This window comes from Haliotis rubra, unplaced genomic scaffold (assembly GCF_003918875.1).
Source record: "Haliotis rubra isolate DU_JTF1 unplaced genomic scaffold, ASM391887v1 Scf186, whole genome shotgun sequence".
Lineage (NCBI taxonomy): Eukaryota > Metazoa > Mollusca > Gastropoda > Lepetellida > Haliotidae > Haliotis > Haliotis rubra.
Window position 1 is genome coordinate 307,622 of NW_025765847.1, and position 24,987 is coordinate 332,608.

The following is a 24,987-nucleotide window of genomic DNA, read 5'->3' on the forward strand; positions in this document are numbered from 1 at the left end:
TCTTGTTTGTGAAATTAACTGCATGATGGTTGAAGGCTGAGATTTCTGAAACGTTGCATTCTGCTGATGCTGCAATTTAGGTGATTAAGGCTCTATATGATGTTGTACGATCTAGGTGTTTAAAGCTCTATATGATGTTGTACGATCTAGGTGTTTAAAGCTCTATATGATGTGTGACTTGACAGACCTTATCTCCACTGCTGATCCCGTACAGTGATTTCACCCCACTATCAAAAGCTATACTCGGGACCTCATGCAAAAAAGGTGGGACACTCAAGTAGGAAGAAATAAACTGTATGAATTGAAGCCAACAATTGGTTATACCTACTTGGGTTGTCAGTCAAGACATGATGAGGTAATTTTACGACGATGTCGTATTGGCCACAGTCTGGTTTACTCATGACTATCTGCTGAAAACGGATGGGGATGGACCCCCCATGTGTGTCTCTTGTGATGAGGTTTTCACCATCAAGCATATTCTGCTTGACTGTGTGGACTTATCGTCTGCAAGGGACTCACATTATGAAGCAACAAATCTGAAAGATCTGTTCTCCTGTGTGAGCGCTCATCTGATAGTGAACTACCTGAGGGAAGTTGATCTGTATCATAAATTGTAACTGTGTAATGTAACTAACAAATTGCCTGTCTTTAAATTTAGTGCTATGACTTTTTCTGATTTAAATGACAATGAAATGAATATATGTTTTTGAAATAAAACTCATTTTGACTCTGTACTTACAATGTTTACTAATGCAGACTTGTTCTTGTCACTATATGGCTGGAATAATGCCGATGTGACGTAAAGCCCAACTCAACTCAACTCTATATGATGTTGTACGATCTAGGTGTTTAAAGCTCTCTATATGATGTCGTACGATCTAGGTGTTTAAAGCTCTATATGATGTCGTACGATCTAGGTGTTTAAAGCTCTATATGATGTTGTACGATCTAGGTGTTTAAAGCTCTATATGATGTCGTACGATCTAGGTGTTTAAAGCTCTATATGATGTCGTACGATCTAGGTGTTTAAAGCTCTATATGATGTCGTACGATTTAGGTGTTTAAAGCTCTATATGATGTCGTACGATCTAAGTGAAGATGTAGAGAAGCTGAACACAGGTCAGGTCATGATATAATGCTTGTCACAGACACTGAGGCCAGCTTCCCTTCCTGAACTAACTATGAGGATCCTACTTCTATGTTTTGCTTGGGTTAACTAACAAAACAGACCTTCCGATTAAAGGAAGATGTCCCCAACAGTAGGACCACCAGGACTTCCTTTAGTGTGTTGACATTGTGGATCAAAACATGTTATTGTATATAGATTTGGGTAAGTTTCCTCTGTGCATGTGACAGTTTTGCTTACAATATGCTGTTGTTTAAATATGATTTGTATATTTGAGTTAAGTATATTTAATTGTTTTCCAGACTTTGAAGAAACTGCCAACTTTGATCGAAACAAGAACATCCAAAGAAGTGTAACTGACTTTGATGTAGACCAACAAATCAACGTTCCTGACACTTCCGATCTTGAATCAGAACAGCCAATCAGAGAGCCTAATACACCCTCAAACTCTAGACGACTTGTCAAGGCTTTGTTGAACAAACGTGATTACTTAAGAGCACAAGTGCGACATTTTCAACAAAATTTCTCTGGATTCCGTTTTATACGTCGGCGAGGAGTAGCAGCTCGAGAAGATGAAACTGTGCCAGTCTCCTGCTGTAGTGATGAGGACCTCCCAAACTTTGTGACGGACGGTAACGGACACTGTGAGATCCAGGATGTTGGTCATGAGGATGTCATGGCGGTAAAGCGGGCCGTAGGTCGGAGCGTGTCTGTCGAGGGCGCGGCTCACGAAGCAGTGATGAAGGAAGTTGGTGGAGCAGAGGTGAGGTCCCATGGAGCAGCAGCTCCACCAGGGCACAAGCCGGCCCAGTCTGGAACAGGTCAGAGGTCGGCCCCATCTGTGTCAGGTAAGTAGCATAGTGATCTCATTACAATCTCAGAGGCCCATCTGTCCTTGGGTCTCTGTGCAGAATTGTGTTCCTTAGTTGTACTAGACACCTATGATCATGAGTTCAGATCCAAGTTCCCACCATGGTGTTTCACCAAAGTCTATAATGTCTGCATGACTTGAAACTTTCCTCCCACACAAGCTGGTATGCCATTATATGAAACTGAACTACTGTCTGTTTGCCCACATTGAACCCAACTCACTTCCTGTGACAGATATGATTGGAAAAGGGGTCAAGAGCTGGACAGAACTGATGGACAGCCTGAGTCCTAAAGTGGAGGAACCATTGCCAGAAATGTAAGTACTACTGTGTTCAATATCTTGATAAAATTTGATTTTCTTTGTAAGGATGTCTGGGAGTTTAACAAAAATAACACAGAGATCTTTTTCCCGAAAAATGGACAATGACAGATCAGTGCCTATATGTTTCAGAACCAGATCTTGTGTCAGAATGAGTGTCACTTTGTTAAATGTTTCAGGACAAAGGCTGATGATGACGCCTTCGTAGATGACCTTCCACTTGGAAGTGAAGGTAGGTGGCGCTGCCAGATGGCTTTCTGGATGAGGGGTCTACACACTGACTGCACAAACTCTATACATATATATCCAACATATCTGTGTTCTGTCTAGCATGCCTTTCAACTTTCATGTAACCTTTGCAATTGAAATATATTTTCAAGACGTTGTCACGCCAGCAGACCACTTTAAGCAGACAGTGGCTAAATACTTGGTTGATACAACCATCTCATTGCTGTATAAACACCCAATGTCTATGCCCTCGTATTTGTCAGTTTTCTTAAAGAAGTACTTTGTCTTCAGGTTGTTTCTCGCCAGGTTTGTAAAACTCCCCCTTTAATTTCCTTGTTGCTACTAACCAGGAGTGCACAGTTTCAGGGCCAGGGATTTATCTAGGATAATACACCCAGTGATTTGGGCAGGCAAACTGGGAACAAATTGTTATTTTGTTCAAATTCGGATCAATATTTTCCTAAATTTCGACTTTTAACGTTGCATTCAATGTAATAATGTGAAAGCGAATTGAATTACATATTATCCCTGGTGGGAGTAATACAAGTCACCTCCACAAGCCATAACTGTATTTATTACAGCATGAATTTGGAAATGTTGGCCTTGAAGTAGGGCTAGATAAATCCCTGGAGCACCTCACTACACCTGCGATCCAGGGTCATAGCATAGCACCATAACTCTCCTCAGTTAATTTACTGATAATGATGAAACTCCCAAGATTATTATGATTGGTCATTTCTGACATTGTAATACATACAGTGAAACCTCTTCATTTGTGGACAATAGTAAAAACACAATATCAGCCTGAGCAATCTGCTTCCTGACATTGATGTTAATCGTATGCTATAAGCAATGTCTTAACTGCCTGACAATATATCTGTGTGTATATTGTGTTATACAACAGTCAACCATCCAGTTAAGAGCATTACTGTGTGTTGATCACTACACTACTTCTACACATGTTAGTTAAGGTGTAATCATGGCTATTAGATCTGTAGATGCAATAACAGGTTGTTATTACCAAACAATCATCAACAACATTCAAGGTGTAGAATGTGTTCCTGAGTAAGTCTATGGTCATCTGTGGAGCTAGCAGTTCATGGAAGTGTTCAATCTGTCAGTGTCGTCAGTGTCTACCCGACCGTGGATACAACTCATCCAGCTTGATGTTTGGGATCCCACATATTGATGTCTGTCTCATCAGAGTTAATTAATAGAGATTAATAGAGATGGATTATTATGCTGACGCAATGTGTAAGGTTGGAGTTCATGAGTAGTGTGTTGTTTAAGCAGTGTATGAAATATGCCAAAACCCCAGCCAGACATCAGGGCTGGTAACTTCAAAATGTTACCAGCCCAAAATGGATTTAACCAGACTAGACAATCCAAAGAAAATAACTCAATTTTTCATAGACGTATGGAACATGTTATCTAAAAATGTTACCAGATCATCGGGCAGGCTAGCTGTAAATCTATCAAATCTAGCCCATCTTGGGCAGTTGGACAGGCCTTATTTCATACACTGTTTTAACCAGGTCTGACTTGGCGAGGTCTGAGCAAGCACTGTTTGAGATAGTAAGGTTCCAGATGGCAAGGTTTCAGATGGTGAGTATTTAGATGGTGATTTTTCAGGTGTCAAGGTTGGAGATTGTGAGGTTTAAGATGGCAAGTTTTTAGATGTTTAGTTTTCAGGTGGCGAGGTTTCCGATGGTGAGTTTTTAGATGGCGAGGTTTCAGGTGGTGGGGTTTCAGATGGCAATGTTTCAGATGGTGATGGTGAGGTTTAAGATGGTGAGGTTTCAGGTGGTGGGGTTTATGGTAGCAATGTTTCAGATGGTGATAGTGAGGTTTCAGGTGGCAAGGTTTCAGATGGCAATGTTTCAGGTGGCAAGGTTTCAGATGGCAATGTTTCAGATGGCAATGTTTCAGATGGCAATGTTTCAGATGGCAATGTTTCAGATGGCAAGGTTTCAGATGGCAATGTTTCAGATGGCAATGTTTCAGGTGGCAAGGTTTCAGATGGCAATGTTTCAGATGGCAAGGTCTCAGATGGTGAGGTTTCAGATGGCAATGTTTCAGATGGTGAGGTTTCAGGTGGCAATGTTTCAGATGGCAAGGTCTCAGATGGTGAGGTCTCAGATGGGGAGGTTTCAGGTGGCAAGGTTTCAGATGGCAATGTTTCAGATGGGGAGGTTTCAGATGGCAATGTTTCAGATGGCAAGGTCTCAGATGGGGAGGTTTCAGATGGCAATGTTTCAGATGGCAAGGTCTCAGATGGGGAGGTTTCAGATGGGGAGGTTTCAGATTCAGATGATGAGGTTTATGATAGCGAGGTTCATGATAGCAAGGTTTCAGATGGGGAGGTTTGTGATAGCAAGATTTCAGATGGTGACGTGTCAGATGGCGAGGTTTCACTGTTTGTGTCAGCTCCATGGTATGTGGTGTGACTCTCCATGGTATGTGGTGTGACTATGCAGCAACTGCTGACTTTCCAATGTCTCACCCTTGTACACTAACACAGATATTTCTAACATTAACCATGAACACACATGCTGATCTCCAGGGTGGAGCAGGCACCAGATCTCCCCCTCATCTTAAACCTTGTCCAAATTGAGAGGGTTCCTATGGACAAACTAAACCTTGTCCAGATTGAGAGGGTTCCTATGGACAAACTAAACCTTGTCCAGATAGAGAGGGTTCCTATGGACAAACTCAACCTTGTCCAGATTGAGAGGGTTCCTATGGACAAACTAAACCTTGTCCCGATAGAGAGGGTTCCTATGGACAAACTAAACATTGTCCAGATAGAGAGGGCTCCTATGGACAAACTAAACCTTGTCCAGATAGAGAGGCTTGTGTTCTAACATCTGATAACAGAAGCGACTTTGTTGAAAACTGATTTGTTTAGATTTTGTTTGATGCCTGTCAAACTAACACCATCCTCACCCCTACTCCTGACTGATCATCAGCAGCATTGTCATCAAGCCAACATACAGGTTGACCTGCAAGTGTGAAATCATTTCTCCTCAGATACACGAGAACACATAGTCATTACTACAGAGACACCATGGTTCTTGGTGATGTCTTGAGTAGATCCACCTCAAAAGACAAATATATGTTTCAAGACCTTCATGAATTATCTCCCTTGACCTGTTTAAGGGCCTATTCGATTATGCTAAACCGGTTTTGGTTTCGGGAAAACCATGCACTCGATTATGTCGAAACCTAAAACTGGGATCTGAAACTTCGAAACCATCTCCGAGGCAGGTTTCGCAGTTTCAGTTTCGCGTTCTCTCACAACAGACATGGCGGAAACGAAAGAGCCAAGTTCAGCTGATCTTGGTGGCAAAATAGAGCAGCAGTTTTTGGAACCAAAATAATGATAAAAATCAACTGAGAACTAGGAAAATATTATTTAAAACCCCAGTCTATTGAACATGGCTATTTTATGTAACTTGTATATATATAATAACTTGTAACGATATAATTACATATACGCAAATATTTATCTCCAAAAGCATCTCATCTCTTTATTATTTGTTAATTCACTGATAAAATGAAAAACATATGCTGTCATCCAATTAGTTCCACATATACAGTAGCTGAGACATTTTTTTGGTATCCATTTTGAAACCGGATGGTGAAACCATCCACTCGTTTATAAAACTAGAAACTAGTTTTACTTTGAAACCATGTATCCGAAACTAGACACTTGTTTATAAGAGGAGAAACCAGTTTCAAAAACCAAAACCAGTTTCGCAATAATCGAACAGGCCCTTAGATAAACATGTCTGCTTACATAAAAGACAGGACTTAAATATTTTTACATAATCTGGTCAACATATACAGGGGGGGAAATAACTTTAAAATTGCTAGTGTACTCCGGTACAGTGGCACAAGTAAAATCACTTGCCCTGATAATTTTACCACTATACTGGCCGATTTTCTTGTTGATTTTTTAAATAAACAGCATAATTAACATTGGAAAGTCAACTGGACACTGGTACAGTGTGATATACAAATTTGCTTGCCCGACAGAAAAAAAGACTGGACTCGGGCATCGGGCAATGGGTTATTTCCACCCCTGATATAACATACTCAGCAATGCCTGATAGTTGTGGAAATATGTTTGATACAAGAAGAGTGTAAAACCCTTTCTTACCTGTAATTCACTGTGTCATTGTGTTACCTGTTAGTGATTGTGCTGCTGACGGGGCATTGTGTCACCTGTTGGTGATTGTGCTGGTGATTGTGCTGCTGACGGGCATTGTGTCACCTGTTGGTGATTGTGCTGCTGACGGGGCATTGTGTCACCTGTTGGTGATTGTGCTGCTGACGGGGCATTGTGTCACCTGTTGGTGATTGTGCTGCTGACGGGCATTGTGTCACCTGTTGGTGATTGTGCTGCTGACGGGGCATTGTGTCACCTGTTGGTGATTGTGCTACTGACGGGGCATTGTGTCACCTGTTGTTGATTGTGCTGCTGACGGGTCATTGTGTCACCTGTTGGTGATTGTGCTGCTGACGGGGCATTGTGTCACCTGTTGGTGATTGTGCTGCTGATGGGGCATTGTGTCACCTGTTGGTGATTGTGCTGCTGACAGGTCATTGTGTCACCTGTTGGTGATTGTGCTGCTGACGGGGCATTGTGTCACCTGTTGGTGATTGTGCTGCTGACGGGTCATTGTGTCACCTGTTGGTGATTGTGCTGCTGACGGGGCATTGTGTCACCTGTTGGTGATTGTGCTGCTGACAGGTCATTGTGTCACCTGTTGGTGATTGTGCTGCTGACGGGTCATTGTGTCACCTGTTGGTGATTGTGCTGCTGACGGGTCATTGTGTCACCTGTTGGTAATTGTGCTACTGACGGGGCATTGTGTCACCTGTTGGTGATTGTGCTGCTGACTGGTCATTGTGTCACCTGTTGGTGATTGTGCTGCTGACGGGGCATTGTATCACCTGTTGGTGATTGTGCTGCTGACGGGGCATTGTGTCACCTGTTGGTGATTGTGCTGCTGACGGGGCATTGTGCCATCATCGATTAACGATTCATTTACGGATATTATGGCAAAATGTAATGATTGTGTAGTTTAAGGACGATCACCAGTTTAGTGTGGACTTAGTCATCTCTGTCATTGGTCTGCCTCGATTTTCCAGGTCTTCGATGATCCTATATTTCACATGTTGACAGGTGCTTTAGGATCTTCATAAACTCTACATGGTGATCAGATAACAAACATACCTCTTCATGCTAAGTAAATCAGTCAGGACCAACACACCCAGCCACAGAGCCCAGCCACTTGACCAGCCTTTGATGGCCATATATCACTGTTACAGTTCAACTCTCAGTACACACGGACGGATGGACACACACATGCACTCCGTCTCTCTCTCTCTCCTTTCCAGATAAGTTTTTTAACAGTGCAGAGTTATTTATAACCAAACATAAATATGTCAACAACTTCAGCTGTCTCACTGTAAATCAATTATAAAAAATCACCTCCGAAGATTTTATCATGAGTGAGCAGTCCTGACAATACAATCATATTTAATCCCCTAGCTTTAAGAAAACCTCTCCTCTGAAGCAGTAGATGAGGCTGACCTGGCCTCACGTGTATTGGCAGTGCCTGGCACAGCTTGGGAAGAAATCTGGCACACGCTTTAAACAGGGGTTTTCCGAGGATTTTGCCTGATTTAGAAAACAGTTATGAAACGTGGCTGAGTGCAGTCACTGATAATGTGTGAGATAAGGCTTCATATCTACCTACCTGTGTAGACCTGCCTTACAGTGCTGTAGAATGGAGTAACAAGCTATGGATTTGAGTGTATACAGCTGGCAGGCGTTTCTAGTGGATCACGGGTGTATGTACAATCATGACTATTTGGAAACTGTCATTTTGATGTTATGAACTTCATTCTACTAATCCTACTTTTGAAACACTTTACCTCTAAAATAACATCCCAGGTGACATAAGAGTATATGTGAAGTGTGTTACAATGATTTAAAACTTCTCACAAACATATTTTATCAATGGCTACCATATCGACTATATTGATATATGACACTTTCTTAGCTGTAGTGTTTTTTCAGGCATGTGTGTAAACATGCTCATATAATTGATTTTTATTATCCTTGTTGAATTTGTGGTCTTCAGCTAGACTCCCCGTGGTAATTTAATGACTCATTCTGGCTCAAATGATATCGAACTCCCTTATTGAAACAGATTTTGGTCACTTGTTGAACTCTGATGCACTTAGTACATAGTAAATCCATGGAAATATTTAGTAAACACATGCATTAGAATCACATTGTCCTTTCCAGGAACTGTTCAGTCGAGGAGGTACCTCTTTATTTCTTTACTTTAGGTCAAAGGCCTGTAGTAGCAGTAAAACAATTACAATATGTGAGTGATACGTTCAAGTGTACATTTTGACATTACATGGTGTATGAATATAGCCACAGTCTATAGAAGCTGGTCAGGTTCTGTTGACATTAGTTTACAGAATGTGTATGTTGATATGATGACATCTTAGATCTTTAAATTTACAGCAGTCACATAAATCTTCACATATACCATGTTTAAACATTGAATATGATATGAACATTTTCCAGTTTGAATATTTTCAGTCCGTTCTTGATATGAACAATGTCATACATTATGAAAGAACTCAACATCCCCAACTTCCCGTACAAACCAGCGTATCCAAGACGCAGTTGAAACAGAGTGGTTTTAATTAACATAGCCAAGTTATTTATATTTCTAGCATCACTTACATTTTGAGCCAGATAAAAAATAACATCTAAGCAGCTTAAGACGGATAGTGGTTAGGAGATGAGTTTTAACCAGTATAAATATAGAACATTTCAGTGTACATTTTGGGTATTTTGCACATTCCTGAAGTACAATGTCACAAGTTGTTGATTTCTGGAGGAGGAGAAAACATTTACTGGTAGCTGTATTTTGTCATCTATACCTTACAATGCCCCAATCCTCAGGACCATACAATAGAATTGACAGGATTTTACTGTGAAAGATTATGACGTATATTTGTTATGAGCTTTTTAAACTTTAGCAAACTCTGCTTCACTTGAGCCCAGCCAACCATTAGAGATACTGTGTGTTCCCACCATTAGAGATACTGTGTGTTCCCACCAGTAGAGATACTGTGTGTTCCCACCAGTAGAGATACTGTGTGTTCCCACCAGTAGAGATGTGACTGTGTGTTCCCACCAGTAGAGATACTGTGTGTTCCCACCAGTAGAGATACTGTGTGTTCCCACCAGTAGAGATACTGTGTGTTCCCACCAGTAGAGATACTGTGTGTTCCCACCAGTAGAGAGTGTGTTCCCACCAGTAGAGATACTGTGTGTTCCCACCAGTAGAGATACTGTGTGTTCCCACCAGATTAGAGATAGAGATACTGTGTGTTCCCACCATTAGAGATACTGTGTGTTCCCACCAGTAGAGATACTGTGTGTTCCCACCAGTAGAGATACTGTGTGTTCCCTGTAGAGATACTGTCCCACCATTAGAGATACTGTGTGTTCCCACCATTAGAGATGTGTTCCCCACCATTAGAGATACTGTGTGTTCCTGTGTGTTCCCACCATTAGAGATACTGTGTGTTCCCACCATTAGAGATACTGTGTGTTCCCACCATTAGAGATGTTCCCACCATTAGAGACTGTGTGTTCCCACCATTAGAGAGATACTGTGTGTTCCCACCATTAGAGATACTGTGTGTTCCCACCATTAGAGATACTGTGTGTTCCCACCATTAGAGATACTGTGTGTTCCCACCATTAGAGATACTGTGTGTTCCCACCAGTAGAGATACTGTGTGTTCCCACCAGTAGAGATACTGTGTGTTCCCACCATTAGAGATACTGTGTGTTCCCACCATTAGAGATACTGTGTGTTCCCACCATTAGAGATGTGACTGTGTGTTCCCATCATTAGAGATGACTGTGTGTTCCCATCATTAGAGATACTGTGTGTTCCCATCATTAGAGATACTGTGTGTTCCCATCATTAGAGATACTGTGTGTTCCCACCATTAGAGATACTGTGTGTTCCCACCATTAGAGATACTGTGTGTTCCCACCCACTGTGTGTTCCCCATTAGAGATACTGTGTGTTCCCACCAGTAGAGATACTGTGTGTTCCCACCAGTAGAGATACTGTGTGTTCCCACCATTAGAGATACTGTGTGTTCCCACCAGTAGAGATACTGTGTGTTCCCACCATTAGAGATACTGTGTGTTCAAAAGCATTCCACAGAATACAGCCCACATGATATTTTTATTAATGACCAGGGCCTAGATTTTCGAAGCTCTCTTAGCGCTAAGATAGTCGGAAGTGCCATGCATTAACATTAACTTACGACTATCTTAGCGCTAAGAGAGCTTAGAAAATCTAGGCCCAGGCCTGTTATATGTGTGTGCAGGTGTATGTACTATATGTGACTGTTATATGTGTGTGCGGGTGTATGTACTATATGTGACTGTTATATGTGTGTGTGGGTGTATGTACTATATGTGACTGTTATATGTGTGTGTAGGTGTGTATGTGCAGGTGTATGTACTATATGTGACTGTTATATGTGTGCAGGTGTATGTACTATATGTGACTGTTATATGTGTGTGTAGGTGTATGTACTATATGTGACTGTTATATGTGTGTGTGTATGTATATGTACTGTTATGTATGTACTATATGTGACTGTTATATGTGTGTGCAGGTGTATGTACTATATGTGACTGTTATATGTGTGTGCTTGGTGTATGTACTATATGTGACTGCAGGTGTATGTACTATATGTGACTGTTATATGTGTGTGCAGTGTATGTACTATATGTGACTGTTATATGTGTGTGCAGGTGTATGTACTATATGTGACTGTTATATGTGTGTGCAGGGTGTATGTACTATATGTGACTGTTATATGTGTGTGCAGGTGTATGTACTATATGTGACTGTTATATGTGTGTGCAGGTGTATGTACTATATGTGACTGTTATATGTGTGTGCAGGTGTATGTACTATATGTGACTGTTATTATATGTGTGCTTGGTGTATGTACTATATGTGACTGTTGCAGGTGTATGTACTTATATGTGTTACAGGTGTATGTACTATATGTGACTGTTATATGTGAGGTGTATGTACTATATGACTGACTGTTATATGTGTGTGCAGGTGTATGTACTATATGTGACTGTTATATGTGTGTGCAGGTGTATGTACTATATGTGACTGTTATATGTGACTGTTATATGTGTGTGCAGGTGTATGTACTATATGTGACTGTTATATGTGTGTGCAGGTGTATGTGTGTACCTGTTATATGTGTGTGCAGGTGTATGTACTATATGTGACTGTTATATGTGTGTGCGGGTGTATGTACTATATGTGACTGTTATATGTGTGTGCGGGTGTATGTACTATATGTGACTGTTATATGTGTGTGCAGGTGTATGTACTATATGTGACTGTTATATGTGTGTGCAGGTGTATGTACTATATGTGATATATGACTGTTATATGTGTGTGCAGGGTGTATGTACTATATGTGACTGTTATATGTGTGTGTGTGTACTATATATGTGGTGTGTGTAGGTGTATATGTGACTGTTATATGTGTGCAGGTGTATGTGTGACTGTTATATGTGTGTGCAGGTGTATGTACTATATGTGACTGTTATATGTGTGTGCAGGTGTATGTACTATATGTGACTGTTATATGTGTGTGCAGGTGTATGTACTATATGTGACTGTTATATGTGTGTGCAGGTGTATGTACTATATGTGACTGTTATATGTGTGTGGGGTGTATGTACTATGTGACTGTTATATGTGTGTATAAAAGGTGTATGTACTATATGTGACTGACTGTTATATGTGTTATGCATGGTGTATGTACTATATGTGACTGTTATATGTGTGTGCGCGTGTATGTACTATATGTGACTGTTATATGTGTGTGCGGGTGTATGTACTATATGTGACTGTTATATGTGTGTGCGGATGTATGTACTATATGTGACTGTTATATTTGTGTGCAGGTGTATGTACTATATGTACCTGTTATATGTGTGTGCGGGTGTATGTACTATATGTGACTGTTCCCCGATATACTAATGATTTCTGTCATCCAGGTGAACTTTCGTCTTCATAGAGGAAAGGTTTTCTTTTCATTATATTCTGCTACTGCTGTGATGTATCCGAACTTACAATATACCTAACAACAGATTTCAAGGTACTTGGTCCGTCCACTCTGACCAAGTGTCAGGTCATCAATGCCAGGGTCAGCTGATAGGATGACCTATGAGGCAGGTTACAGGAACTGCCCTCACACATTACTTCCTGGTGTATTGGTAGGGGGGAGGGGAGGCCTGGGGTGTTATCAGGGTACACAGATTACACACGGCAGATAAGCATGTCAGGACATAGGTCACAGCATTCTCTGTATATATCTCAAACGAAACCCTCCACCATGCTTCTGTAATGGTCTCAATAATCTGGGCAGGCTTCTGTTCGGAATGCAGCAACTTGCTGCCCAAACCTGAGAACTGAGATACTTTCAGTGTTTTGCCATCCTGATAATTGGTTCCCATCTGGTCCTTGCTCTACACATCTCACATCCCATTGCAGCTTCTGTCTGGCCTCAACTCAACATAAAAGGTTTAGGTACCAGATTCTTAACACCACTCAACCCAATCTATTGCTGGCTGTAGAGCAGTATTTACACTGTGGGCTCCATAACCTGCACTGAATGTGTACTGTGTGAGCAGTTCAGATGATAAACACTGTTTTTAAATTATAAGGTCTGTGCCAGTCTTGAGGTAAGCAAATGATAGAATTTTTAGAAAGAAAACCTGACTCGTATCCTTAGCTTGATTTACCCATTGTCTTTTGAGAAGACCTCACTTCCATTCAGTGTCCCTCTCCAACACTGTCACACACACACCCCTTCCCTGACCTACTCCTCGCCCCTCTTCTCCAACCCTGCCCATCTTCTCCAGGCCCTTTGCCCCAGGATCCAATATAGAAGCATTTGTCAGTTTACCAAAACAGTGCTACCCAATTAACCTTAATGATTAATCAGTTTTAATGATTCACAATTAACAACCTACTTAATGGACACTTCCTACATAGTGAAAGATAGGACCGATGGGAAGAAGAAGCACATTTCTACATGCTTGTATTCCCGTCCGTTGCGTGTTGTATACAGCTCTAGGTCTCCTCTATGCTATCAAAGACCTGGAACCATTTATGAAATGTTACTTCTCTAATATGTGGTGGGAATGTTTCATAATGTCTTTAATGACTAATTATAAGTATAAATAGAATTTATATTTTTCATGAAATATATATTGCTTGTGGTAATCTTATTCTTGTGTGTGGAGTGTACATGAATGAATTCACGACCTGAAGGCTTATCGTGTTTACATGAGGAAACAGACAAAAAATAGAATAATGCAGAGTGAATGAGGTAAATATAGGTATTGACATCAACTGAAGGAAGTGAAACAAACAAAGTGTGATAACATCTAGTGGAGCATCGCTGTTGACAGCCGGAGTTAGTCAGCACATTCTTTGCAGTCACATGAACTCTTCAACTTATAGACATTTCATATTTTGCACCTGACAAATATCTTCTTGTTGATTTCAGCAAACACATTATCAGCCGTCGTCAGCGCAGCGAGGTATGTTATTTCTTTCTGGCTACTCAAACAAACATAAGTAAACAGTTTTATAGGTTGTTGTCTTCTTGACCACTTTTTGACCATTGAGCTGTAGGAGTGTATGTCTGCATCTACACCCTGGTCTTCTTTAGATGGCTGACTCTTGTTGACTACTGTGTACAATACTACCCACTCAGTGTTCAGTGTAGGAGTGATTGTTGACCACTGTGTGTAGGAGTGATTTTTGTTGACCATTGTGTGTAGGAGTGATTGTTGTTGACCATTGTGTGTAGGAGTGATTGTTGTTGACCACTGTGTGTAGGAGTGATTTTTGTTGACCATTGTGTGTAGGAGTGATTGTTGTTGACCATTGTGTGTAGGAGTGATTGTTGTAGGAGTGATTGTTGTTGACCATTGTGTGTAAGAGTGATTGTTGTTGACCATTGTGTGTAGGAGTGATTGTTGTTGACCATTGTGTGTAGGAGTGATTGTTGTTGACTATTGTGTGTAGGAGTGATTGTTGTTGACCATTGTGTGTAGGAGTGATTGTTGTTGACCATTGTGTGTAGGAGTGATTGTTGACCATTGTGTAGAGTGATTGTTGTTGTGTGTAGGAGTGATTGTTGTTGACCATTGTGTGTAAGAGTGATTGTTGTTGACCATTGTGTGTAGGAGTGATTGTTGTTGACCATTGTGTGTAGGAGTGATTGTTGTTGACCATTGTGTGTAAGAGTGATTGTTGTTGACCATTGTGTGTAGGAGTGATTGTTGTTGACCATTGTGTGTAGGAGTGATTGTTGTTGACCATTGTGTGTAGGAGTGATTGTTGTTGACCATTGTGTGTAGGAGTGATTGTTGTTGACCATTGTGTGTGTAGGAGTGATTGTTGTTGACCATTGTGTGTAGGAGTGATTGTTGTTGACCATTGTGTGTAGAGAGTGATTGTTGTTGACCATTGTGTGTAGGAGTGATTGTTGTTGACCATTGTGTGAAAGAATGATTGTTGTTGACCATTGTGTGTAGGAGTGATTGTTGTTGACCATTGTGTGTAGGAGTGATTGTTCTTGACCATTGTGTGTAGGGTGATTGTTGTTGACTATTGTGTGTAGGAGTGATTGTTGTTGACTATTGTGTGTAGGAGTGATTGTTGTTGATTATTGTGTGTAGAAGTGATTGTTGTTGACCATTGTGTGTAGGAGTGATTGTAAAAGAAATGAAATCTTAATTAGTGACCTGTTTTTAGTGACATTTTACCATCTAATTTATGATACCCTAATGCTATTTTGTGATAGCGATTTCCTAGAAAACATGTCAACAAATGTTTGATTTCACCCTAAATTATGAATGCTATTTATCTATTATTTTAGCACAAGTGCAGTGCCCCCACTTGACCCACGGCTGTCCAGTCTGAAAGCTGCTGGTAACTACGGTTGGACAAGCTTCAACTCCGAGGTCTCAGGCCAGACAAGCGGCTCAAGCGCCAACAGGTAGATCATGAGCAACTCATTTACATCTGTGTTTCTTAATTTGTTTAAAGGCCCACCAAGGAGCATCATTGAAACTATCAGGCAGAGAGTCCAAACAGCACAACCGAGAAAAGGTATCAGGCAGTTAGGTGAAACAAGAGTTTCCAAAATATGTCAAGTATTTGCAGAAGAAATGCTGATTTCGTACATTATATCATAGTGACCATGAGTCGGGACCCATAGTCTCAAGGAAGTCCCATTGACTTCATTAGTAGATCAAGTTCAGGGCATCACTAATTGTTCTAGAGCAGGCATCAACCTTGCTCATGTATGTCCCACACTTTGAGTTATAACTGTAGATTGTAATGATCTTTTTGACTAAAATATACAACAAGTGGTAAGGACTAAGAAAACAGTCTGATACATCTGATTCTCTACAGGTATAGTTGGTTCCTTGAGCCTCAATGGATCATGATACTCTTATTAAACTGAACAAAACACTATTCCTAATATGAGCAGATCACTATTCCTGTACAGAGCCAAACACTTACTTTTCCAGTATGGAACAAAACAATTTTCCTGCATTAAACAAAACACTGTTCATGTATTGAACAAAATACTGCTCCTGTAGAGAGCAGAACACTATTTCTGTTCAAAGCAAAAGGCTGTTCATGTGCTGAACAAAACACTATTCCAGAACAGAGCACAACACTGGTCCAGTATGCACATGATTGAGGCAAACTGATTCACGTAGTCCTCAGTGATAGAAATTACTACTGTTCACACATGAGTGAGTTTGATTGACAGGTAGATAGTCAGACAGGTGATAACTCTGTGTCCTGATGTTGACACAGTACAGCATATGTGCAGACAGGTGCCCCTCACAAACAATACTTTCCCAGGGGTGTGATGTAATACTATCACAGGCTATGAGGAGTTGGCCCCCTGGGCAGATGGGAAACCTGTTTGAGGGGTCAAGCAGGTACCCAACCATTCCCCATGTTGCTTCACTGCTGCTGCACTGCATTACCTGCCGGGACAAACACTGTCTGATACATCAAGGTATGGTCACTCTGGGTCACTTCGGAGTATGATCTCTGTCTGTCACATAGAGGTATGATCACTGCCACATTACCTGTCGGGACAAACACTGTCTGATACATCAAGGTATGGTCACTCTGGGTCACTTCGGAGTATGATCTCTGTCTGTCACATAGAGGTATGATCTCTGCCACATTACCTGTCGGGACAAACACTGTCTGATACATCAAGGTATGGTCACTCTGGGTCACTTCGGAGTATGATCTCTGTCTGTCAAATGGAGGTATGATCTCTGCCACATTACCTGCCGGGACAAACACTGTCTGATACATCAAGGTATGGTCACTCTGGGTCACTTCGGAGTATGATCTCTGTCTGTCAAATGGAGGTATGATCTCTGCCACATTACCTGTCGGGACAAACACTGTCTGATACATCAAGGTATGGTCAGTCTGGGTCACTTCGGAGTATGATCTCTGTCTGTCACATAGAGGTATGATCTCTGTCTGTGACACGAAGATAAGGTGTTTGACTGCCACATAGAGGTATGATCTCTGTCTGTGACACAAAGATAAGGTGTTTGACTGCCACATAGAGGTATGATCTCTGTCTGTGACACGAAGATAAGGTGTTTGACTGCCACATAGAGGTATGATCTCTGTCTGTGACATGAAGTAAGGTGTTTGACTGCCACTTAGAGGTATGATCTCTCTCTGCCACATGGAGATAAGGTGTTTGACTGCCACATAGAGGTATGATCTCTGTCTGTGACATGAAGTAAGGTGTTTGACTGCCACTTAGAGGTATGATCTCTCTCTGCCACATGGAGATAAGGTGTTTGACTGCCACATAGAGGTATGATCTCTGTCTGTGACACAAAGATAAGGTGTTTGACTGCCACATAGAGGTATGATCTCTGTCTGTGACACGAAGATAAGGTGTTTGACTGCCACATAGAGGTATGATCTCTGTCTGTGACATGAAGTAAGGTGTTTGACTGCCACTTAGAGGTATGATCTCTCTCTACCACATGGAGATAAGGTGTTTGACTGCCACATAGAGGTATGATCTCTGTCTGTGACACAAAGATAAGGTGTTTGACTGCCACATAGAGGTATGATCTCTGTCTGTGACACGAAGATAAGGTGTTTGACTGCCACATAGAGGTATGATCTCTCTCTGCCACATGGAGATAAGGTGTTTGACTGCCACATAGAGGTATGATCTCTGTCTGTGACACGAAGATAAGGTGTTTGACTGCCACATAGAGGTATGATCTCTGTCTGTGACACGAAGATAAGGTGTTTGACTGCCACATAGAGGTATGATCTCTGTCTGTGACATGTCTGCCACATTACCTGTCGGGACAAACACTGTCTGATACATCAAGGTATGGTCACTCTGGGTCACTTCAGAGTATGATCTCTGTCTGTCAAATGGAGGTATGATCTCTGCCACATTACCTGTCGGGACAAACACTGTCTGATACATCAAGGTATGGTCACTCTGGGTCACTTCGGAGTATGATCTCTGTCTGTCAAATGGAGGTATGATCTCTGCCACATTACCTGTCGGGACAAACACTGTCTGATACATCAAGGTATGGTCACTCTGGGTCACTTCGGAGTATGATCTCTGTCTGTCAAATGGAGGTATGATCTCTGCCACATTACCTGTCGGGACAAACACTGTCTGATACATCAAGGTATGGTCAGTCTGGGTCACTTCGGAGTATGATCTCTGTCTGTCACATAGAGATATGATCTCTGTCTGTGACACGAAGATAAGGTGTTTGACTGCCACATAGAGGTATGATCTCTGTCTGTGACACAAAGATAAGGTGTTTGACTGCCACATAGAGGTATGATCTCTGTCTGTGACACGAAGATAAGGTGTTTGACTGCCACATAGAGGTATGATCTCTGTCTGTGACATGAAGATAAGGTGTTTGACTGCCACATAGAGGTATGATCTCTGTCTGTGCCACATGGAGATAAGGTGTTTGACTGCCACATAGAGGTATGATCTCTGTCTGTGACATGAAGTAAGGTGTTTGACTGCCACTTAGAGGTATGATCTCTCTGCCACATGGAGATAAGGTGTTTGACTGCCACATAGAGGTATGATCTCTGTCTGTGACACAAAAGATAAGGTGTTTGACTGCCACATAGAGGTATGATCTCTGTCTGTGACACGAAGATAAGGTGTTTGACTGCCACATAGAGGTATGATCTCTGTCTGTGACATGAAGTAAGGTGTTTGACTGCCACTTAGAGGTATGATCTCTCTCTACCACATGGAGATAAGGTGTTTGACTGCCACATAGAGGTATGATCTCTGTCTGTGACACAAAGATAAGGTGTTTGACTGCCACATAGAGGTATGATCTCTGTCTGTGACATGACACAAAGATAAGATAGAGGTGTTTGACTGCCACATAGAGGTATGATCTCTGTCTGTGACATGAAAATAAGGTGTTTGACTGCCACATAGAGGTATGATCTCTGTCTGTGACACGAAGATAAGGTGTTTGACTGCCACATAGAGGTGTGATCTCTGTCTCTGACATGAAAATAAGGTGTTTGACTGCCACATAGAGGTATGATCTCTCTCTGACATGACATGGAGGTGTGATCTCTGTCTGTGACATGGAGGTGTGATCTCTGTCTGTGACATGGAGATATGATCTCTGACTGCCACATGGGGGTATGATCTCTGACTGCCACATGGAGATAAGGTTTGTGTCCGTCTGATCCCTGACTGTCACAGTGTTTGAAGCAAGTCTCTGACAGTCAAATGGAGGTCTAGTCTGTGATGGATATGTAGAGGTATGACACCCTCTGTCTGTCACTTGGAGGTCTAATATCAGTCTGATACACAGAGATTGGATATCTGACAGTCAAATGGAGGTCTTTTCTCAGTCTATTACTTTGAGGTTTGATATCTGCCTGTGTCATGGCAGTACAATCTTGGACTGTCACATATAGGTACACTTCATGAGATTATCTAGTACGTCCCCATTTCACTGCAACCGTAATATTTTCCCTTTCCCTCACTCCTTCTGGAAAGTCTTAGCCCAAAATGAAGCAACTCTACAAACTTTGGCAGTTTCATGGTATGACATTCCCTTCTATGTGGGGGCTCCTTTTCACTTTAAATGTAATTGCTTATTTACTTTGCTACTATCACAGATGTGTATGTATCTATTTATGTGTGTATTTCATTATCAATTTAATGCCAACATGTGACTAGTCAGTCCTGGGCACCTAGGAGCACCATTCCACAAAGCCAGCAGTGCACTATGAGAGTTTAAGTCCATGTTAAAGCATGGGAGGAATGACCACTTGGTGCTTCAGCTGCCTTTTGGAGCAGGGCGTTGGTCGTAAGCTGAAAAGGTTACGTAGAATCATTTTAATCACTGATGTTTTTTTTGTGGTTGCAGTCTCGACATTTTACTGTCTCAACGTAATGTGGATCCAGAGCAGATGTTGCGAAGTCTTGGTTTCGGTTTCGCCAACGAGCAAGAGGCGCCAATGCTGCGCGTGCCAGTGCGCTTCATGCAGAAGTCTCATGCCAGTGGCATCAACATTGCTGAATTCCTTGCTGAGTATCCCGAGCTCCAGCAAGTCATGATGAAGAAGTCAGGTCAGTTCACTTCAGAATATTCTGCTGAAATGGATGATATGATTGACTGTCGTGTTCCAGCCTATTTTCCTCGGAAGCACTTCACCATGCTGATGGAAGACCGTACCATTGTCGGCATTGTTGACTTGAACGGTAATGAAGAAGAAACTGGTATGACCTTGAGTAGAGATGGTGTAACGTTGGAGATCGAAGATGTTGACTTCCTGGAGAACGAGCTCAAGACACCACAAAATGTACCCATGTCACCTTTAGTCAAAGACTGTGCACTTGATGATGAAGACTGCTTCGGTCAATCACGCCCCCAGAACCTGGACCTGTTAGAACCTCCATGCAAATCTGAGAGTGATTCCATCAGCATGTCGTCTGGCTCGACCTCGTCCATGTCCCAGGATGCATACCATTACTTCAATGTCATGCTGTCCCCCAACGAATCTCTTGTTTAAGTCCCATTTAATGCATATTTGATATATATTTTGGTAATTGCAAGGTTAGTGAAAACAAGTGGGGGATCACGCCCCAGGTGGAAACAGGAGCAAATCCCTGGTTGAACAGGAAGCACTTACTTGCCCTGCACATAGACTGTAGGTTCACAAACTGCCCCTAGTGTACCTGGAATTTAAAGGTGATCAGGCCCGGATTGCTGCAGTGCAATTCACAGGACAGTCTCATTCTGTAGTTGCCACCATATAGCTGGAATATTGCTGAGTGTGGTGTAAACAAACAAATGATGAATTCTGTTGTCAAACAGCTGATTGGTGGGATATGGATTATTGCTGGATCTAAACAAGGAGAGTTGTTGATAGGAAGGCCAGGAACAGAATATCTCACCATATGTGCTAATGTCTCACATCTCTTCTAGGCTGACCTTCAACACAAGGTCATCAGCTTTACGTGTAGTCAGATACAAGTTGCCAAATACTCCAACTGTGAGATTAAGCTTGGCCAAACTGTTTTCTCTTATCACAATTTATTATTTATGTAGCTTTGTGATATATTTTTCCTTGTTGACATGATGTACATATGGTAGATTTCAGTAGCTAACTTTGTGATATATTCCTGTTGACTGATTTTATCCTCCATATTTGGATGGGTCTATTAAAAGCTGTTGAGTTTGTTATTAACTGTTGATATAACATGTATATTATTGCTGAATGTGTTTTGGTCACCACCATTAACCTCAAGTTTATTACCTGTTTTTTGCGGAGATCTTTTTTTCTCTAAAAGTTTGGTTGTGTTTTTGTTGTGACATGATTCCACATTGAAACCAAGCTCAAGGGAGACCACTCCCACTTATGTAATACAGCATTGATAGAAGTTGACAAAATTGGGATGTGAAGAAATTCTTTTAATTATTCGAAAAAATGAAATACTTTATTCACATAAACAATCGTTTTATCATTGAGTGTAATTAATCTATGGAAGGGATGGCAAAAGAAATATATATATTCATCAATTTTGAAAAGTAATAGACATGATGCAGTACAACATTTCGGACTTGTTTGCCTTATTTTCATGAGGTTAACATTTTACATTTTAAAAATAGAGACAGCACTTGTTGTGACAGACAGATTGATGCAACTGTTTTATAGAATGAAACGGAAGCAGAACACACTGCTGTAGTTGTGAGTGGGGAAGTATTTTACTGGTGCTTCCTTCACCTGTGCTGTTAGTGAGGGGGAACTTCTCAATGTCTTGTTAGGAGTTATTTAATGCTGATGCTGGGAATCAGTTCACTTTTGTTTTCTTTCTTCACATACTATTGTTTATACTGCTGTTCAAACGTTCAAAGTTTACAGACAGAGAGAATTTTAAGTTTATTATTCCCATGTCCTTTTTAGCCAAATATTGAGAGTATAATATGAGTGATATGATTGATACAAACACTCTATGGACAGTTCTTCCTTATATTGCCATTGCTTACATGTATGGTGGCATTATGTCCAGTCAGGAAGCTAGTTCCCAGTACAGCACCTGATGCAGATGATGTTCCACTCCTGTTGTCAGGCATCACCTTCTTTCTGCCATAATGGATGTTGGTCAGAGACTTACAATAATTGTAGCACTAATATTGCTTTCTGGAATAAGACGCATGGAATACACAGGACAGGCTGTTGTTTATTTTGTTGCCATTAGATAAATGTGCTGAGACTTCCCAGATCTCATCAGTTATATGTGGAAGGACTGTATGCCAAATTTTTATGTTTATTTATTGAAGTGGCCTGAATGGTTGGTGAATTTCCCTGAAGTGTGCAAGCATTGGACAGTCACTGCTTTGATGTACAGCTTGTACTGCTCTTGAAAATAAACACTTACAAAATATATTATGTAGACATATCTTATACTTTCATATCTTGTCAATGTTGATGGCAGTGTTTCATCAGTCTGTATTGAAATTTAACAAACCGAAAGGATTTACAAACCATTGTTCATCATGTCGATGATGATAGGTTTTACAGGAATTGTCTGGAAAGTGGGTATTTTGTATTAACTGTGTCCAGATTATCAGGGTTTCACTGTGGACAGTCCTATGTTCCTGGGATGATCAAGAGATAGGCAGGGGTTGTACTGGGACGTTCAAGAGATAGGCAGGAGTTGTGCTGGGAGATTCAAGAGATAGACAGGGTTTGTGCTGGGACAATCGAGAGATTTGACATTAGCAGGTATCTGTTGGGACATGTTGTTGAGCCTGGTGGGTGTAGAACATTTTCTATGGATAATGGTGGGTGTAGTTTTGGGACCTGTTCTTGAGATAGACCAGTGAAGTCTTGGGACATATTATAGAGATAGACGGGTGTCATGTTGGGAGATACAACAACCTATCCCAGAACACTGACTGCCTGCTCCAGTAGTAGACTCCAGAACACCTGAGCCAGGTAAAATGAGCATGTCCACATGTTTGTCTCCTCTGTCTGTTGTACAAGGGACACATCCTTGTGGTCTGAGCACGTGTTGACTGAGAATGTGGTCTGTTGTTTGTTCACACAGACAAGGAACCAGCCATGTCGTCATAACGGACAAGTCGTCCAACCAGTTACATCCTTCTTTGAGAGGCATTTTAGAAGTTGTGGCGATGAACGAATACCAAGTTCTATGGACAGACAACTTCTTTATTGCAATGAGTGCGACGTTTCAGGGTAGGTGCTAACACCGTTATCAAGCAAGTGATGTGATACTTGCTTGATAACGGTGTTAGCACCTATGCCAAAACATCACACTCATTGCAATAAAGAAGTTGACTATCCATAGAACTTAGTTTTCCTTCAGTTATTTCATGATAAAAATGATCAATTTGTGAACTGAAAATAATTTTGAGTGCTGCTGTGTTATGGTTTTGAAGACGTTTGTGGTTGGTTCCTCCCCGTCAGATAGCACTGCCACCTGTGTGTTTGTCTGTAGTTCCGCACTCATGTTGAATTCCACCGATTAGCATCCTTGAGTTTTTCTGTGTCAAAATATCATCACTCCATTATATTTGATTCTTTGATCCCATATGCTGCCATGTTAGTGGAGCGTGAATATAGCCATTAAATTATAGGAGAATTTTTGTGGGAATTGCTGATAATGAGGCTGGGAATATTACTTTCAAAACAAAGATATTTTGGTGAATGGGTCAAGGGTGTTGTTCAGTAAAGAATCCATAGATAAGAACCAGTGTCCTTGTAAACTGTTCGTCCACCTTCAGTTTTCAGAGTTCAATGTTGTTGTGAATTCCTGTCATTGTGTATATACTAATATCGTGTTAAAACTTAATGTTATTTTTGCTGTTAACATGTAGTGAGTGAGTGAGTGAGTTTGGTTTTACGCCGCACTCAGCAATATTCCAGCTATATGGCGGCGGTCCGTAAATAATCAAATCTGGATCAGACAATCCAGTGATCAACAGTATGAGCTTCAATCTACGCAATTGGGAACTGATGACATGTGTCAACCAAGTCAGCAAGCCTGACCACCCGATCCTGTTAGTCGCCTCTTACGATAAGCATGGGTGACTGAAGATCAATTCTAACACGGATCGGTTGACATGGAACCATGTGATACAGTGTACAAAAATGTAACAAAAATGAAAAGTGAACTTTTAAAAATAATAAGATGTCTCAAGTAATGTGTCATGTTGTGAGCTTCAGAGATGACAGCAAGCTCAGTGATAAACCGATTGGTCAATCTGGTGAGGTAGCTCAGTGCCTGCTGTGTTAACCCTTCACCTCTTAAAGTCCGGTGTCTGTTTCCCACAACATGGCTGCTTGTCATCCCATATGTTTTATTAAACTGTGGTCATTGCAAATAATTGTTTTGTTAGCAGATGTTGTATGGTGAACTGTGCCTGTTTCATTTCGCCTTGTTTGTTCATGAAATGCTTGAACTTCATAAAGTCTCAACTTACCCTTGACCAGAATGACCTTGACTTCTTGCTCCCTTGTTAATGAATCTGTGCACAGTGTAGTTAGTAAACAGATTTTATTCAAGACTCTTTGACACTAAAGTACATTGACTAAATCATTCTGATATGTGGAACAGCAATAAGACTGTTGTCATGACGATGTTGATTCAGACTTTGTTGGTCTTAGTATGGAGATGTTCAGTGTGCATGATCGTATTGTGTCTT

At 41.2% G+C, this 24,987-nt stretch overlaps 1 protein-coding gene across 3 annotated transcripts in view; it reads left to right on the forward strand.

Moving 5' to 3' along the window:
* Nucleotides 1-24,987, forward strand: part of LOC124273943 — a 58,479-nt gene that overhangs the window by 23,265 nt on the left and 10,227 nt on the right. Inside the window, exons 3-9 of one of the 3 annotated variants that reach the window (XM_046709287.1) lie at nt 1,429-1,974; nt 2,231-2,312; nt 2,495-2,547; nt 2,835-2,849; nt 14,220-14,253; nt 15,600-15,719; nt 20,182-20,384. In XM_046709287.1, the coding sequence (XP_046565243.1) occupies nt 1,429-1,974; nt 2,231-2,312; nt 2,495-2,547; nt 2,835-2,849; nt 14,220-14,253; nt 15,600-15,719; nt 20,182-20,384 (1,053 nt within the window). Of the gene's footprint in view, nt 1-1,428; nt 1,975-2,230; nt 2,313-2,494; nt 2,548-2,834; nt 2,850-8,189; nt 8,406-14,219; nt 14,254-15,599; nt 15,720-20,181; nt 20,385-24,987 lie in introns of those variants that run through there. The other 2 variants (XM_046709289.1, XM_046709290.1) reach the window with 2 other exon arrangements.